The 18,622-nt window shown below is 38.2% G+C and overlaps 1 protein-coding gene across 1 annotated transcript in view; it reads right to left on the bottom strand.

Moving 5' to 3' along the window:
• POU6F2 (POU class 6 homeobox 2) overlaps positions 1-14,536 on the bottom strand; it is a 315,292-nt gene extending 300,756 nt beyond the window's left edge. The window contains exon 1 of the mRNA XM_074573496.1: positions 14,302-14,536. Coding sequence (XP_074429597.1) covers positions 14,302-14,406 — 105 coding nt within the window. The 5' untranslated portion in view covers positions 14,407-14,536. The remainder of the gene's footprint in view (positions 1-14,301) is intronic.
• Between the last annotated feature and the right edge of the window lie 4,086 nt (positions 14,537-18,622).

Below are 18,622 nucleotides of genomic sequence, written 5' to 3'. Positions count from 1 at the left end.
AAATGGGAGCTCAAATACATACTGTAGCCTCCTACCCTTGCTTATGCTGGAGACGGCTGCAGATGCAGTGAGTGTCCAAGGTGGCATTTGCCAAGCAGAGCCCGATCCAAAGCAAAAGGATACTGACCGAAAAACAAAGTGTCTTTTAGAAAAGCAATTTCAAAAGAATCATTAAATCACATTGAGCGCGGGGATCGGTACCACAGCCAGCAACGCCTCTGCTACAGAACAGCTCAGGATGTAAGTCACTTTTAAGGACAGCTTAAAAGGTTTTCTAACCTTTATCTGAAACATTGTAGGCCCCAATTTGCCACCAGACAATTCCTATGCCAATCTACCTTCCGTTGAGGCATAAAAATGGAATTTAAGACATTAACATTAATGGTGGAAAGAGCTAAAAGTTTTGCAAAGTATTGATAAACAACAGGAAGGTGACGGGACGAGCCCTGGTTTTACGCTTGTCTCAGTTGTTACTGCACCGCTACCACAAGCGTGCTTTGCTGACGCTTGGTAAGATGCGTCCCTGAACTTGCACCTGAGCAAATGCTGAATGGATAAAGGTGAAGAGAGAGGATATAACATAGATGTAGTTTTATTATCCTCAGTCTTCCTGTACACAACTGTTTCACACAGCTCTCTGCCACCGCCTAATCCTGGCTACTAGTTCTAATCTTTCAACCTTTGTGAGTCCTTATTACCAGTAGTTCAATATATAAAACTGTAACAAACCTGTTAAAAAATAACTCTGAGATTTTCAGCCTTACCAAAACACCTTTTCTCTATCTGCCATGCCCTCCTTCCACCCTGCATCGCCCCCTTTCTTTTAATCCTGTCTCTTTTACACCCCCATGTTGGCAATTACTCCTCTCCCTTTGCATGTCACTCTGCCCCACATAAGTGCTTTGTACTAGCTACCTATTCCCAGTTCTCCTTCAGTATGATGGCATGCTCTTACTAAATCATACATTAGATTATAGTCGCAATTGTAAATAATGCTGAAGAAAAACTAAATAAATTTCAGAAAATCATCCCCTCCCATCAGAGATAAAATTGGCGTAGTATAGGAATTAAAGTGACTTCAAGCTGCTGAAAGTAGCAATTATATCTGTTTAAATGATAATCCAATGTTGCTTCTCCTTAGTAACCTGAAGCTTTTACTTTGCAGTAAAGGAACTGTATTAGACACTTGAAGTGAAAAAGCACTTGGCTTCGCAATGCTCCTATTTTTAACATTGTAAATAACTAATTGAGGCTGTGGAGAATTAAGAGCCAAGTATCACCTATTATAGGGGTATCATGTGTCTACTTTGTACAAAAACCAGTGTCTATACATATCAAAAAAATCTAGTTGTCAGTCACCGTTCTAGCAAAAATACAGGATAAGTTGATAGCTTTTGACTGTTTGAAAGAGTAATGGAAGATCTCTGCGAAATTTTTCATTCAAAACGAAAATTCAGCTATGTTAGAATCTTTAATCCTACCGTTCATAGGAAAAAGAGAGAAAAAAAGTCCATATGTTTTGATTTGGCGCTTTGTAAGCAGAAGAGTGCTTAATTCAAAGTTACTTTTACTTTAAAAATTATCTTTTTTTAATCTTGAAAAATTATGTAAATCCAACATCGCCAACATTTAAAATCAAATCAGACTTTTCTGGAATTTGGCCCAGAATATATATATACACACACACACGTGTGTATATATATATATGTGAATATATATGTGTGTATATGTATAAATGCATACATAAACTTTCTGCAGTTTCTAGGAAGCAAAAAACCATTATATATCAAATACAATATGCAGAAAGAAGTATAACAAAATACTATCTATATTGTCAAATACTATTATGGAAACATAAGTGGAGGTGTGGAAGTACAGAGGTCACACTAAAGGAACCTAATCTGCGTAGGATATGTAGTTGTTTACATAACTCAAGGTTTATTATTATACATATTTACAATGAAAACAAATTATGACTGTACAAATACTTCATTCAAATTATGCGGCTTAACAATACAAATAACATTTTTCACATCTTGCATGTGTAGCTTCATCTTTTATAAAGGAAAGCTGAGATACTTTGCCAGTGGGATTTGCCAGCAGAAATTTCTGAGCAGCAAGGAAACCTGCCCCACAGTTTTCTGCTTCTGTCTTTATCCCTAGCCAGGTCCAGTCCTCTCTCCATAGCTCTTTTCATCTCAGCTTGCTCATCACTGGGCCAAGTCTTCTTCCCTACTCTCCCTCACAGTTTGCAACCCCTCTTGGATGCACTCTTCCCTCAGGCTCCTACTTTTCCTCTCCATCCCTCACCACTCTCTATTCCTGATTGACTACTGTGCACTCATCGTTTCAATCTACACCTGTGTCTTCCCTGGCTCTTGTCCTGTCTTCATTTGAATCACGCCTCTTCCTCCTCCATCTCCCCCAGAGGGTAGACACTGAATACACAGAACAGCAAGGGGTGAGGGTCCCTGGTGCCACCTCTGCCATTTCCCAAGACAGGCCAAGTTAGAAGCTAGACTTCCAAGGGGGAAAAAAAATAATCTGAAATCCCTAAAAGAGGGAAGAAGAGATAGGCTTAAACTGGAGCAAGAAAGATTCTTTTTTGCCGCAAGGAAAACTTAATAACAGTGCATGCTAAGGCAGGGATAGTTAAACTCAACAAATAGCACATGAATACTGTGGAATTGGTGCTGCTGGAGTTTTACAGGAAGCTCTTAGACAAATACCAGTCAGATGTGACTCAGATAAGCTGATCCTGTCTGTGTGCAGATGACTTTCTGAAGTTCCTTTCACACCTTTATTTTCTGTGAATCTTTAGGGAATGTAAGCTGTTTACAGTTGCCAAGTAAACATGTGCCAACTACATTTCTCAAAGGCTTGGAACATAATCAAACATGGGTGGATTGTCACAGGATACCAAAAGAGATATCTCAGGCTCAAGACTCCTACTCCTCCCCAAATTCAGAATTCTGCTCTTAAATATGGGGTGTCTTTAAAATGGACAAAACTGTCCCCTATTCCCCTGTCCTCCGTGGGAACCGCTGAAGTATTTTAGCTGAAATTGTCTTCAAAAATATTCAGGAAGAGGCAGCCAACCAGGTGGAAACACTAACAGCAGCAGCAGCACTTAAGATAGGAAATACTGGGCTACTTCAATTATAGAAGATTCTACAAGCCCTGCCAATATTTTTCCCTTGGGCTCTCACAAAATGGGGTAGCAAAGAGAGAAATATCTCACAACCTTCACAGAATCCCTTAAAACTCCTATGTGCCTGTTTAAAAGGGATTATGAAATAAAGTAGAGTTAGGAAGCTTCTCAAAATTTCAAAGAAAACTCGTGGATGAACCACAAAATTGCTATTTTAATTTTTTTTCCTGTGTCTGGCTAAATTTTAAGATGTTTTCCATTAGCATAACTGTCATTATTTGTTTTGCTTCTACTGTCTTCGTTTGCTGTTTTTATTCACCCTTTGACTTGGAGTTGAAGAATTCATCTGACAATATAAACTATAGAAAGAGGGAATTTAACTGACATTAATTCCTATGAATTTCATTTGTTTTCTTTTTCACTAATCCAGGTGTACTAACTGAATAATGCTCTGGAAACATAGATCTTTGTCAAATGTCACAGCGAGCAACACTGCAGACCATGGGGTAATAAAAAAAAAAAAAAAAAAAAGAAAGAAAAAAAGAAAAAGAGAGAATGAGAATTTTAAAACCATAATGCATTTGATTGATTCAGAAAGCAGCCTTTATTTTGTTTTGGTTGTGGCGTGAGGTACTGACTACTATGGTTTGACTGGTGCTCACTTCCCTCCATTCCATGTTTTCATTACTGCCAGTAAAGGTATGGATGGTGACCAGTGAAACAGGATTTGGCCCTTTCACCTTGTCTGTTTTTCAATTCCGAATGGATGTTAATGAATGCAAATTTGTTGCTAAATAAGGCTTGATCCTTCCTCTCTTCCCCCAGTCTGATTTCTGCCTATCCCTTTTTCATTTCCATGTGAAAAATTGGAAATTCCAGTCCATCTATTTGGGCCTTATTCCCATTGACACTATGGTGGTTTTCTACCATTCTGGAAATATAGAAGAGCTTTGATATACACATAAATAAACTACTCTTACACCCACTTTACAGCTGGTTTGTAATACCAGATGGTATAAAGAAGTCTCAGTATAAAGTAGAATCAGGCTACTATCTCCAGGGGCTGAGCTTCTCAAAAAAGAAAAATAACCAAACACAAGCATTAAAAAAATGAAACGATAATAGCTATTTTTAATACGATTTCTCTTTTCAGGTGCCAATTTCAGTCTTGGTTTCTCCAGAATTAAGGGAAATTACATGAGAACTTTTACAGTTTGGCTTGCAGGACTGATCGGGGAAAAAAAAAAAGAGACCAGTTTGTATACAGTATAATTAATATCAGTCAGAAAGGAGCACACTGGGCTCAATTTTAGTGTCCTTCTCTTTTGCTTTCTGTGCCTTCTCACTGGTTAGCTTGGGAGTCACATCACACAGTTCATAATTAATCAAGCATTGAAGACTACACTGGTAAATTTGTTCATGTAAGGGGTTCCGAATCTGATGGAACACGCTTAAAAGCTGCTGGTGATCATGTTTACCCAAATGTAACTCTGTTTAGCTCCAGAGAGTTACTTGTGATGAACCCCAGTAAACACCAGATCAAAAAGAAATCCCAAGAACACATCCTGAACGTAGTCATTTTTAACATCTGTTCGAGGTTTAGTGTGCTTTTATTTTCTTGGGGAAATATGAGGCTATTTTGCAGGGTTTTTTTTTAATTTAGAGCATAACTGAAATTCACCTGCATACACCAATAAATGTCTGTTGTATCAGAAATGAACGACATCACCATACCAATGAGGTAAAAAAAATAAATCTCAACACACTGTCCAGATTAAAAGCACAGATCCCTGTGCAGTTCTTAATTCAATAAAATGCTGTGGTGCTTCATGGTCAGAAGGAAATACTCCTTTGGCAGCAAGTGTTTGTACTGTGTCCTTCATGAAAGAGTCAAAGGGTACTTTACAATCCAATCCAATGCTGGATATAACCTTTTAAATAAATAAACCGTGGTTTAAGGATTTAGAAAGCACTAGATCAAAGAATGTAATCTTTGAGATCTAATAACTACGGTGATGGGACCAGCATAAGGACATGAGCAGAATAGAACAAAGGTTTGCTGAATATCCACAGTGCCTCTTGGGTTAAAATTCATTACGGAGTCACTCTAAATCCCTAGTTAGGGGGCAACCCTCAATTTCTCCTCTTGCTAAGAATCCAGCATGAACTTAAAAAAATAAACAGAAACCAATATATTCAGGGGAAGAAACTCCAGTCTTCAGCCTCTTTTTTTGTTGCTGTTTGACTATTCGAAATCCAGGTCTTATTTTCCGAACATCTGCCAATGAGTCCATTGCTTGCTCCTCCAAGATTTCAGATGCAGCCTCCGGGTTTTTGCCTACATCACCACTACCCGCCCCCTGCCACCCCCCAAGATTCCTACTCTCCAGTATCAACTGAGTGGAGTCAGAGAACTGGCTTTTTTTATTTCAGCTGTACGTGTCTCTATCCCATTGAAGCCAGGTGAGATCCAAGCCTTTAGTGTCACATAGTCTAATGCACAGCATGGTCCTCATGTGAGCTTTCTTGCTAAGTCTGTGGGGATACTTGTGGATGTGCTTGTGTGAGAAGCTGGAGCAGGTGGTGACTACTGCATCCAAATTCCTGGAAAAAAAATCTTCTTATCTTTCTTTATTTCCCACCATGGGCATTACAACGCACAAACCATCACTTCTGCCTACTGTTCAACCAGCATCTTGTCAAATCTGGCCGCAAGATTAAGCTTCCCCAATTCTGAATTCAATATTACAACCCTAAGGATATAAGAACCAAGCTGGAACATTCTGGTTTTTGGGGCTGTTTTTTTCGTCTTAATGGACAAAATTGTTTCAGCTCTGAGATCACAGTTTGCCCTGACTATAATGATAAATCATCATGAATGACACTAAGTGAAATGAGTTTGATGTTCTCCGCTTTATTCTTCCACATTAGAAGCCACTTTTACATTTGCCACAACTTTCAACCTTTCCTCCAAAAGAACTGGGAGCTTCTTGTTTGCAGATATTATTTCTGCTTTGTATAATCCATTTGAAGAATGTGAAGCACGTTTTGTACACAGAAAGGGATGAGCACCGTGAAGGGAAGGGAAGACTACAGCCAGAAGTCTTGCAATAGCTGTTTGTTTCTTAGAGCAGCATAATTCTCCTTTATTCCAAGTTATTTTATTTAACTTTAAACAGAACAATTTTCACAGGAAACCTCACAATTTTTCCTTCATTAACAATGTCTGAGCTGGGGGGGGGGGTCAGGGATCAAATGAAAAATTTCCCCTTGTGTGATTCAGGGCCTGATTCTGCCTTCAAAGACTGAAAAAAACATTCAGTCCTTGCTGGAACAGAGTCCTGCCTAACAAAGCCAGTAGGAAGTTCACGACACTGTAAGCATTTAGCACTTGGCAGCGTCTTGTTCCAGTACCAACAGCTATAGCCATCGTAACAGCATCTCAGAACTGCCAGACTTAAAGAGTATCAGAGTTATTTGATGCATCTTTAGGCCATTTTTATTTTTAAAGTTGGATTTGGTAACAATCAGACACAGTTCTCTATTGTTATAAACTGAAAAAAACAACAATCACAGCATTTAGTGTGTTGATGCTAGTTTGCCATTGATGGAAGACAATGTGATTTTAAGTCACAAGCTCGAGATAAGGATATGAATGTTTTGGTCATTAATATTGTTGCTTCAGTCTTAGTTGATGCTGCAAATTTATTCCTCCTCTCCCCCCAAGAAAAAAAGAAGAGATGACTTCCAGAAATGGGCTAAAGCCGCCAGCTTCTAAAAATCAGACCTTTTATTCTGCTAAAAATCCTCCATACTTCATTGCACATGAAACATGAGCAAAGCTCAAGTAAAAGCCAAGTTAGAGCTTCGCAAGTTGGCTCAGTAAGTGGAAAAGCAGTTACAGTTTAGTGAAAAGGACAACATTCTGATACAGAATTATCTCTTACAGTATGTCTAACAGCAGCTGTTCTGTAATAGTATTAACATGACTTTCACTAATCTGCTCGTAAAAACCTCATGCTCTGTTATTTTCTATTGCTTGAAAGTCTTGTTTCCATAGCAGGGGGTGACTAAAAAGCCACTTTTGTCTTTTACTGGTGCCCTTATAATATTTCCTTTTTGGAAGTGCCATTACACAGCTGGATTGTGTCTTCTAAACACACATGAGTCCAAGGTCCTTGAAAATGCTAGAAGCTTGTAAAATAAAATTTACGTGATGGAATCAGTGACTGAAGTAGCATTAAGTTCCTTTCTAACATTTCTTTTTCTTTTGCTTAAGGACATGTTTCTCTTTACAACGTCCTCCCCTATCTGTGGGTTCAGAGCCCCATCCTGGAAAGAGTTACCTATGGGAATAGATCATATTTAGCAAATAGCTTAGGTAACACTCACTGGAAATACCACAGGATCAAAAATTACTCTCTCAAGTCAGATTTCGCAGCAGTGCTTATCAAATTATTGGATTTCTTTTACAGTAAGGTGTTACAGGAAAGCCCATCAAGACAAGTCCCGTCTGTTTTGACAAAGAACAGCTAACAGCATCCTACCCTGTAAACCCTCATTCACATGAGCAAAGGGCATAGGACAGCTGTGCAACTACATCACAGAGCAAAATCCATTTCCTCAACTTTAAGTATATGCACCCATGTTAATGACATCCATTTCTAGTACTCATGCCAGTAAAAGGAAGACTACGCATAAAAGTTTGTTGGACCTAGTTTTGCTATAATATAGAATGGCATATACAAATTGTACCGCTCTGGGATAGAAAATAACAGGCTTATTAGTAACCACAAAACATATTCTAAATAGCTGAAGAAAATTTAATTTATATCATTCACCATGGCTTGGACTAAAGATTTTTTGGGTCATGTCCTCCCCTCCCCCTTTAGTGTTTTTTTGTTTTGTTTTTTTTTTAATACACTTTCTCCCACTTTTAAAAATGGCTAGAAATTTAGAACAGTCTCTTGATCTTCAAATTTTTCTTTTGATCTAACAGTTAGATAAAGCTCTCCTATGGAACAGCACTACCAGTCAACAGAGAATCAGCAGCAAATATCAACAACTAATCTTTCTCTTTTGAAGAAATAGTCCTACATATCACAGAGGTTTCAAAGCCAACGATAAAACAAAAAGCCCGAAGCTATAGTCCATTTACCTGTAGCCCTGACATCCTCAAAAAATAAAAGTGTTCAAGAGCCTAGAGTTACTGTCTTTAATCCTAATAGTCAGTTCTAATTATAAACGACTTTGCATTGCAATTATTCAGCTAGTATTTAAACCAGACTGTGTTGTATTTATTAGCAATGACAGTTACTCAATAGGCAAGTTGGACCAGATCCTGCAAAGTGTTATTTACATGAGGAGTCCCACTGAGTTCAGTATTGTACTGTGCACCTGAAGATTTAGCAGCTGCAGACTTCTTATACGGGCTTAAGTGATTTCCTGAGCAACTTTTACGTACACATTTGAGTCCCGTTAACTGTAATGAGAGAGTGGCACATATTCAGAACTGACTGATCTGAGGTTCTTCCTGCCACTTTTACAATTTCAGAGTAAGATGCAGCATTACAAGCAAATGTCACCAAGAGATGTAAATCACAGGAGAAAAAAAAAAAAAAAAGTATTTTGCTATGTCCTCATCTAATGTTGAAAATGCTATCTACAGTTTGTCTTCGATTGTCCTTTTATTTTCTTCCATTTGAATTGCAGTTCAGATCAGAAAAGAAAAATAAAAGTCTTGTTACAGCTACAGGTCAGCGTAAGATAAGAGGCTCAGCACAGTCACTTCTATGTACTGTACATACAAAAGTGTCCCAGACTGGTATTTAGTTTATCGGTCTGCAATCTAGGAAACACAGCACAGGTACTTGAATGTAAATGCATTGCCAAAAGATAAAAATCTACATCGCTGGATGAGTGTCACTTGTCCAGCAATTTAAAGGTCATCTGACTCATCTGACATACTTCATTTTTCTCTTAGAATAATAGTGAATATACACAGAGTGTAAATCACAGCTTTTTAAAGATTTGACCTCTTAATTGGCCTGACCCACAAACTAACAGCAAAGTAGCGCAGAAAAGAATAAAGAAATTTAATATGAAAAAATGAGTAAAGATGTTTTTAGAGGGCTGATTTCAATTAAAACACGATTTTGGTGTGAAAACAAAAAAAATCTTTTTAAGCATGAATGAAAATGATAAAAATCCATATTTTTTTTGCTGTAAAAACAAAAGTCAACAGAGAAACGCATTCTTTTGCTGGAATCCAGGCCTAGGACCAAAGAATTTACATATATTAAATTAACAAGATCCAAACTCCTCTACAACAAATATTTATACTGTAAAATATTACAGCCACATTCCTGCATCTCCTTACAATAATAATTCTTAAGGACACAGTATACTAGAGAGGGTATAAAACAGTGCGTTTCTGCAGAGATGGAATGCTTCATTATCAGAGTACCAGCTTGTTCATAAATATTAAAAAACATGTTTTTGAAGTTTTTCAAACGTGATTCTTATTGTTTACATTGTCTCTCTACTACTGAAAACAACAGTCAGTGTGTACGTGTCCATAAATCTCTCTCTCACAGTCTCAAACTGCAGAAAACAACTGCTGGTGACTGTAAAGGACAACAGTGTCTGTGCTGGACAAACACTAAGCAGACAAGGGGACAAGTAGTCTGACCTTACTTATGCAAGTAGTCATGCTTACAGTGATAGGTCTAATTCTTGCTAGAGAGAGCAGGGTTTGTCCCAAACCGTAGACAAAAGGGCATAATTCCTTGCTGTATTATAAAAGTGGGTCTTAAATTTATGCGTAAGATGGTTCTGTTCTGTTTGTATACATTCTAGGCACTTCTGTATATTAGATTAGAGATGGAAATGGGTATTCCAAAAGAAAAAGACCTCCCCTACTACTACAAGAAGAATCACTTAAAGATTACTCAAGAAAAACTAACATTATAGATCTGATCTTCATTCGGTAAAAATTAAACTCCTGGATGTGTGTTGATCTGCATTACAAAACAACACTGCAACAGATCAAACTTCTGAAAAGTGACCCGTGAGTTACAGGAATGAACGGCTTCTCCAAAACATTTACCTCCCCTGCTCTCTTGTTGTTAATTGTGGGGAAAAAACAAACAAACAAACAAAAAAACCCCAACAAGCTAAAATACAGAACAGGAAGACGCACCTTGGCTGCAGCAATGTACCAGTCTCATAAATTGGGCTTCAGAGCAGAACTTTATGGGAAAAGCATGCATGTTTACCCTTGCATAAATAGCATAAATAGCTTTCACTAGATGATGAGATCACATGGAGGATACCATTGAAATATAGAAAATAAACACGGTTAACATGTAGTAAGAGAACTCAAACATAGCAATAATAACAGCAAACGCCTGCTTATTTGAAGAAGGTTACCTAATTTACTTCCTCTCATCTTACAGAGATCTAATTTAAGCTGCCCCCCCCCCACACACGCACCCCCTCCCCTTCCCGTTTTAGTATATATGCAGGAACCAGTGAACACAGAAATGTGCAGCCAGCCCGGGCCCTCAGGCCGGTGGATCAAGATGGCAGGCTGGCCTGGGCTCCCCCGGGGATAGCAGAGCCAGAAGGGTGATTGGACACAGTGACCTGTCTGCATGAGATGAGACAAAAACAGGAGGGCTGTAATGCTGATGAACTAACCTGTCACTCACAAGCTCAGGTCTGAAAAAAAAAAAAAAAAAAGAAAGAAAAAAAAGAAAAAAAAAATGGGGAAAAAAAAAGGAAAAAAAAGTGCAGTACAGATTTTAGAAAGCATACAAGGTAGAGAAAATACAGCATAATTGGAATAATTAGATGATGCATTTAATTACCTGTTCATTTAGATGGGCTCAGGATATATAAGGAATATGGTATAAAAATCCAGCTAATAGTTTCTATAAGAGCAAAACACATTTTCAAGAAATAACGGGTATTATGGTTCAGCGTGCAAGGGAGGATGCTACAGACTACTGCTGACAGGGATCGGGGTTTCATTCCAAACACACCAGTTATGAATCAAAATCACAATGAGCAATGAGCTTCTAGATCTTGACACACTAGGCAAGGAGGTTGTTCTTCAGAGTACTTGCCTGTTTAATTGCTTGCTTGGGGGAGGAAAAATCCAGAGGGAAGGTATACAAGCAATTCCGCACCTTGGAGCCAGTATACCCAGGTGCTAGGTAATGGTCAGGATTGTAGCACTCTGCCTACCATTGCCATCACCAGTGGGAGCCACTGTGGACACTGGTGCTCGGAGACAGAGGAAATCAAGAATATAAAAAAAAAAAAGTGGAAAATACATTTAATGATGAACAAGTACTTGGTGTTGAAAATGCCTTTAAATCAGCATGCTCCTGCTATTACTTTCGTGTCATACACAGACTAGTGTTTGAACTACAAATAACTGTTAGTGTTTCTGATCTCCATTGGAGCAGAGATATACATGTATAGTTCGAATTTTTAATTAGGCAAGTTCACACTCCATTAGCAGCAAACAAGACTGAATTTAAAGCTACATCTGCTGGATTAGTCAAAACAAAATTTAGTTCTCGCAGCTGGAGAAAAATACAATTCTGAAATAAAAAGGCCAAATGATAAACATTTATTTAAAGTTTCTGCTTTTGGAGGTTTGAAAGTTAACAAGGACTCTTAAGAACTTTTTCTAAAACAATAGCGTCGGGAAAGAAATGTATCTTCTAAAAATATACACATACTGAATATACAAATATTTATTATTTATCAATACTAAATATAGACTTACGGTGTGGAAAGATTTTATGGCATAGGGTTTATCTTTTGATAGTTATTTTCTCTTGTCAGCTGAGTATGAGAGTCCATAGAGAAAGTCTATTTCTATTTCCATCAATGTATGGTAATTACACTGATTGCTCTGTGCTTCCCAAGTTTTAAGTAACTCTTTTATTATACTATTAGAAAATACATCATTTTTACCTGGGGGGAAAAAAAAAAAACCCACACCATTTTGTTCTGTCTTGCCATGTAGCTAATAACCAAACACTGGACAATTAATCAAAAGCAAAACATTCCTGGATATTTTGTGGATTTATGAACACATTTGGATGTGCACACTTACACATACAATATGTAAATATGCACACATACGGATCTAAAAAAATGTTTGAAACACCTAACATAATAAGTTGCACAATAATAGTATCCATAAATTCTGACATAAAAAGCCCAAAGAAGTTAGTCACCTAAAATAGTGAAATGTATTTTTCTTTGAAGTGCATGCCCTTGTTATTGATTTTTAGGAAATTAAATACACTAACACACAATATAAACATTTTTCCAGACATTCACTGAACTTTTTTTTTAATTGACGAAATATGGAATGCTACACAGAGAAAAACATGCTCCTACCCTTTCCAGCCTCAAAACCACTTTCCGAGAGCTAGCGAGCTTTAAACATAAAATAGCTAACTTACACTTTCTTACATGCCAAAGCAAAAGTTACATTAAAGAGATATTACAAGCTTTGAGATTTCTCAAGGTTTCAGGGTATATTTTCTGTCAGGTGTACTTGCTCAAACCCTTGCCATTTTATCTGCCTTAGAATTACTAAATATATTTCTTTAAGACTGACCAAGTTTCCACAAAAAGGTAATTAACCTGCTCTAAAATACATATTTTCACACAATGTAATACTGGCAAACATGCCCCACTTTTTAGGTATAAGCCAGCCTAATATAAAGCTGTTAATGTTTGGGGGATTTTTAATAAAAAATGTATCTTTTATTTTTAAAATATTTAAAGCAATAAAAGTCTGTGGTAAACATGGTATTACATATTTGACATTTTCCGCCCAGAAATGCATTACTGTGTACGATGGTATTAATAAACCATGTGCTTTGAGGGACTTCTGTGCTTTGCCATAATTTAGTTGAAAACAGTGCGTAGGATGCATTTTTTTCCACCATTGTATCAACATATAGGAAACACAAATACTATGTCATCACCTCAGCAGCATGCGTTCACTACACTGGAAACATATGCAAAAAACCACAAACTTTTGAGAGTTCAAAAAATACCCTTTGCCAGAGACTGATTTACAAGTCAGTAGTTAATGAGAAAGTGCTGAGCACAAAATTTTGTTAGAAAAACAGACACCTTCATCCGACTCCGGCTGCATTCATAGGAAAACAGCCCTCCCCGTACTACAGGAGAAAATAATTTAATTTCTTTCCCCACTTCAGGTTATTATTTGAAGCAAATGAAAAGACAATGATTCTTCTCTCTTCTGGCTACAGCTAGAAACAGCACGGTTAAAACACACACATAAAAAACTACAGACTTATCAGAAATCACAAAACAGAAAGAGAAGGACTCACTGACCCATTTGGAAGACAAAGACGACAAAACGGAAAAGCTCTAAAAATCAGCTTGTGAGGCCTTTGAGAGATATTCTTCTGGCATTTCATCACAGCAGCCCCAGACCAGTTCACTTCCCTGGATACAGGGAGGGAGAACTAAATAGAGCTGTTTATTAAAGCTGTTGTGCTGGATTGCATTAGGAAGCACGAGCAGACCACCTGGACCTTTCAGATTGTGGCAGTGTTTAATTTGCAGGCTGCCCCTCTGCAGCAGCAAAGACTACTACATTTACCAAGCTCAATCACACATTATCTGGGTTAGGAGTAAAAGAAGAAAAAAAGAAAAAGAAAAAAAAATAAAAAATCCACAGCCTGTAGTACAGGAATACAGTCAATATAGAAATAATGAACAGCATTAGAAATAGAAAGCAACTCCCCAGCAAACATAACACTTCCACTCCTCAGTTCTTCTACTTCAGCACATTTAAACAAAATACAACGGTAAATTAATAAATAGATTGATTTGGCAAAGCTCAGACTAAATTATAAACCGGGTTTATTAGAAGAAAAGCATGGTATTTTAGGTTTAACTAGTGATTCCCTGGCCAGATTATTGTGGTTCTTTTGCCTTTCTCACTTTCAGTACTACACTCACTGGTAGCTGAAGATACAGATAGAAAGATGGTACTGTAAATATGAATTATGTGAATCATATGGTTAGACCCTTGTGGAAAAAAAAAAAATAAAAGGGGAGTTGAGAAATGGCTGACTCCATACCTGACCAATTACAGCTTGCATGGTCCCTGTGTCCTGCTGAGCTGAAAGATCGCAATCCATCATATGTAGTCTTTGAAAAGGAGAATGGGGGTTTCTGGCATGCATCTGTCAATCAACTTCTGCACTCACAACCATCACCAAAAGCCAGGGAAAAAAAGTCAAGCTGCTCCACCAAATAGGATGAAACAGTCATGTGACCTTCAGCACACTCACACACATACATACTTCCATACAACGTATGAATTTTCTGCAGATATGAAATGACATTGACAAATACCCAATACCAAGTAAATAAAGTGAGACAAACAGCTACTCACCAAAGACAAAACACTTGCTGTAATCTTCAGCCTAAAGATTTAATAAACCTAAAAGGTATTTTTAACCGAGGCTTTTCTTTTGAGCCTAAACTTTTCAGATAAGGTGATATAATTTTATATATGCAGACAGTGGTCAGAACTTTAACCCCTCGCGTGCTCTCACAGCCTCTATTTTTTATTTTCCCCTTTGTACTTTTTACTTTATGGCTGTTTGAGTTCCTGATTATTATCTTTTTTCTTTAAGTTCCTTTTGTGAAGAGGCTTGCAGTGCCTTCTTTGGACACGCACAAATTATGAGAACTTGATAGAAGAAAATTGTTAACAGGAGAAAAAGGAGCAGGGGCTGCGAAACCCGTGTCTGTACTCACAAGCCAAAACGTGTCTCACTGCTTTACTCCTCCAGAAGTCAAATGTTTTCTTTATTGGAAATATATATTTAAGTATTAGTTTATGCGAGCTGTGATGAGCACTCAAAATATAAAATATTCAGACTATGTAAATCCTACTTACGGAATCCTTTCCATTTTGAAGGTTAGCAGAGTTTTGGTTCATTCACTGCTCCACTGAACTGACATAAAATGTTGTTACTTATGAAGGCAAACATTACCATTTTTTCTAATGGAAGCAGTTTGTTTCATATATCTTCCCCTCTTAAGATTTGCAAGAATTTCCGAGACTATTTTTTCTTCTTGTCAAAATAGATCAGCCACTTGTCTCCAAAAACTGAGTGTCGTGAACAACACGCTGCAGCATTGATTGCTGATATGTTATTGGCCAGTGATTGCTGAAGGGTGACATTAATGTAACCCGGTAGCACTTTAACCCTTCGAAGATCAATACCGTCCTCTGGCAATACAGTAGAATAACAGCCCATATCATTTTTTGCTGTATTATGGCTTCATATAAATATTAGTGCATCTTTCTGCCCTCTTAAAATCGCATTTCTGTTACTAGTGCAAACAACATGCTTTTCAAAGACTGTCGGAAGCAAAAATGCAGAAACAAGCAGTCTAGTCTCTAAGCTTAATATAATGCATGCTTTCCATTTGCAGCACATTTCTGGCAATATTTTGAAGTTATTATCTCATTTTTAACGGTATTGACATTATTGATCTTAGCATGTGATAGCCAAAGAAATGTGAGAATATCAACAATATTCCAATTGTAGGCACAGCACTTGCCAGTCTAATATTTTCTACAATGTAATTTTAAGATCCAACATCCAGGAGTGTTTGGAATGTGATGGAGTGCCTGTGTATGTATATGTGTATGTGTATATGTATATGTATGTATATATGCATGCATGTATAGTAGAGAGAGAATTTAGATTGAGGGGAGTGAGATGGGCAGGGAATATCAAGTTTAGCTTGCATTCTTCGAGGTTTTATAATACAACGTTTTCTTTAATTACTAAGAAAAAAGTTAAGAAAGGAACTTTTGGTACGTATTTCAAAAATCCTAAACAGGAAAAGAATTCACACACAGATGCACAGGGACCCAGAAGTGATCCTAGGCCAACGAGATATTTTATCTTAAAAAGTTTTTCAAATCAAGCATTTTTAGAGAGAGATACAATATTAACACTGAAACGCTGCCTCTAGGATGAGGAAAGAGCACTTGAAATGGTGCTTCCAACATCTGCTCTGCATTTCACTTATAAACATAATTAAAATGTACCATTTATGCTGAAATCTTATCTGCTTCTTACTCATGAAAGAAAATACACTGAACTAATACCTTGGGCTGCCTTTTGGTCAGCTGAGAATTTGCTGCGGTCTCATCCCTCGGGATGATTCCATGGATAAACCAGGCGGTGTTGTGAAGGCCATAATCAACATCCATAGCATCGCAAGCAATCCAAAACACAACTGGTAAATGGGGGAGTGAGTAGAGGAGATTGCCTCAGCTGCCTCCAGGAAAGCAGACACACTGAAGGCAAATACTGTATATGAATTTGAAAGGAAAGTTAAGGATGTTTATTTTATAGTTTTTCTTCAGGAGGAGCCTTTTCACAGTGGATGTGCACAAACTACCTTTCAAATTCCCTTAGCTTATCTAAGCAACTAAGCCTGACAATTACGACTGTGGGGTTTTTATTGTCAAAGTCACTGACCTAGACACACGTTGCAGCACACAAATAAGCACAGCGCTGATGCACACAAAGCTGCTGCACCCTTACGCAGCAACAAACCAGACGCTCACGCATACTCAGGCAAGAGCTGCAAGAGCCCCTTCTTCCCAAAGTGAGATATATGCTGCCTCTCTTTTTACCATGATTAACCTACTCTTCCAGGAAATGCCAATCTACTCTGTAAAATCTAAAACAACATCCCTGCAGTTAATACCTCTGCGTAAGTCACAGCATCACTGTTAAACTGAACAGCTGTACAAGCCTCCTTTGCTACCCCTGGAGCTGCTCTGACCTCTGTGGAGCTGGAGACCTTTTCCAAATCTACCTGGTCCTGTAGAGGCTGCACAGTTGGTACCTGGGCACCGTCCCAACTTCACTGCTCATCCTTTGGGTGCCAGCCTAGTATTTCTTTTTACTTACTCTGAGGAATTGTCTCCCTACCCTTCCAACCGCCCAAACACCTCCTTGCTTTGCTGTTTGAAAGGTGATTTAGCTCTCCTATCAGCAGTCAAAAAAGTGAGGGAACAAGGTAGCTCCTAACCTGCCACAAGGCAGACTCAGGTGGAGAGCAGGGTGGAAAGGGGAACTCGGCAGGCCAGGTTCCCTGTAGCGCTGCCAACTGGAGGAAAATTGTTGAAGGACAGAATGACAAATATTGCTTCCCAACCAGCTGTGCTGTATCCCTAGCAGAGACCTTCTGGTCTCCTTTGAAACTTTTTATCCATGGCTGTCCCTCAGCATAGCCAAGAGGAAAATGGTTATGGTGCCACCGCAATATACGGCAGCTATGCCTTCCTATATGCCACTATGGCACTGGGCATAGTTTTGCATTGTTGTACCTAAAACTCTTGAGAGGGGGGCAGTGATCAAGGCTTACACATGGAGGAGGCACAAATTTCAAGTGGTACAAAGCCTGTATTTTGAGCGGCACACTGCATCTCTGGCATCCAGGAGAAGTGGTAGTCCCCAGAGGCACTGAATACTTTCTCCCTTTCAGACTCTACTTTTTTCTCTGATCGGTTATCTGCAGTATACTTCCCCTCTTTAATTGAAACAATAAAAAATTAAAGTGGTACTTTTGACTAGAATAATGCGCTTGAATTTACCTCTCAGCTTCAAAGCTAAGAACTTGTGAAAACATTATTACTGTATATAATGCTTTCTCTTCTTTCTTCCAGGAGAATATATATTTCCTGGGTGAGAAACATAAGATTTAAAATTATACAGCAATGCAAAACCCAATTACTGCATAGTTAAAATGTCTTAAAACACACATTTATTTTTTATTGCCCATTATTTATGATTCTTTATGGTTCCTTGCCTCAAAAACTACAAGCCTTGTGATCAGCAGAGCCCAGGGTTTTACTACAATACCTTTACTCAGTTGCTCACATGCCATAGCAGAACTTGCAGCAGATTTAGTGAATCGAGCGAGAGATCCTCCGGCTTCTTACAGCATTGGTACACTAGGGGGACTATTTTTCCTCTTTTCTGGAGTGATGGATGCACGGCACTGTCAGAGCACGCTGTCGTACCTCACGCTACGGGCCCTTTACTCACCGGTGCTGAACAGGTTAAACACGCAAGGCTGGGTCTTGCACTCTTCGAAGATAAACAAGCCTAATTCTAAACTGTCAATGGCTCTTCCTCCCTCTCTCCCTCTCACTATCCATCTCTGCCAACCAGACACTATATTGCATTTTGCATCTTGATTTTCATGGATATGTGAGTGGGTTTTCTGTATGAGTGAAATTCTGCTCTCATTTATGCTAATTCCAAAAGACTTGTTTTGTATTAAGAGTCACTAATGGATTACAGTCTTTCTCTGTGCAAGTCCATACTGGTCGATCACTTTTGCTTTTCAAAGGGAATT

Source organism: Larus michahellis, chromosome 2, assembly GCF_964199755.1.
Source record: "Larus michahellis chromosome 2, bLarMic1.1, whole genome shotgun sequence".
In the NCBI taxonomy this organism is placed as follows: domain Eukaryota; kingdom Metazoa; phylum Chordata; class Aves; order Charadriiformes; family Laridae; genus Larus; species Larus michahellis.
This window is presented reverse-complemented; position numbering and strand designations above follow the sequence as displayed.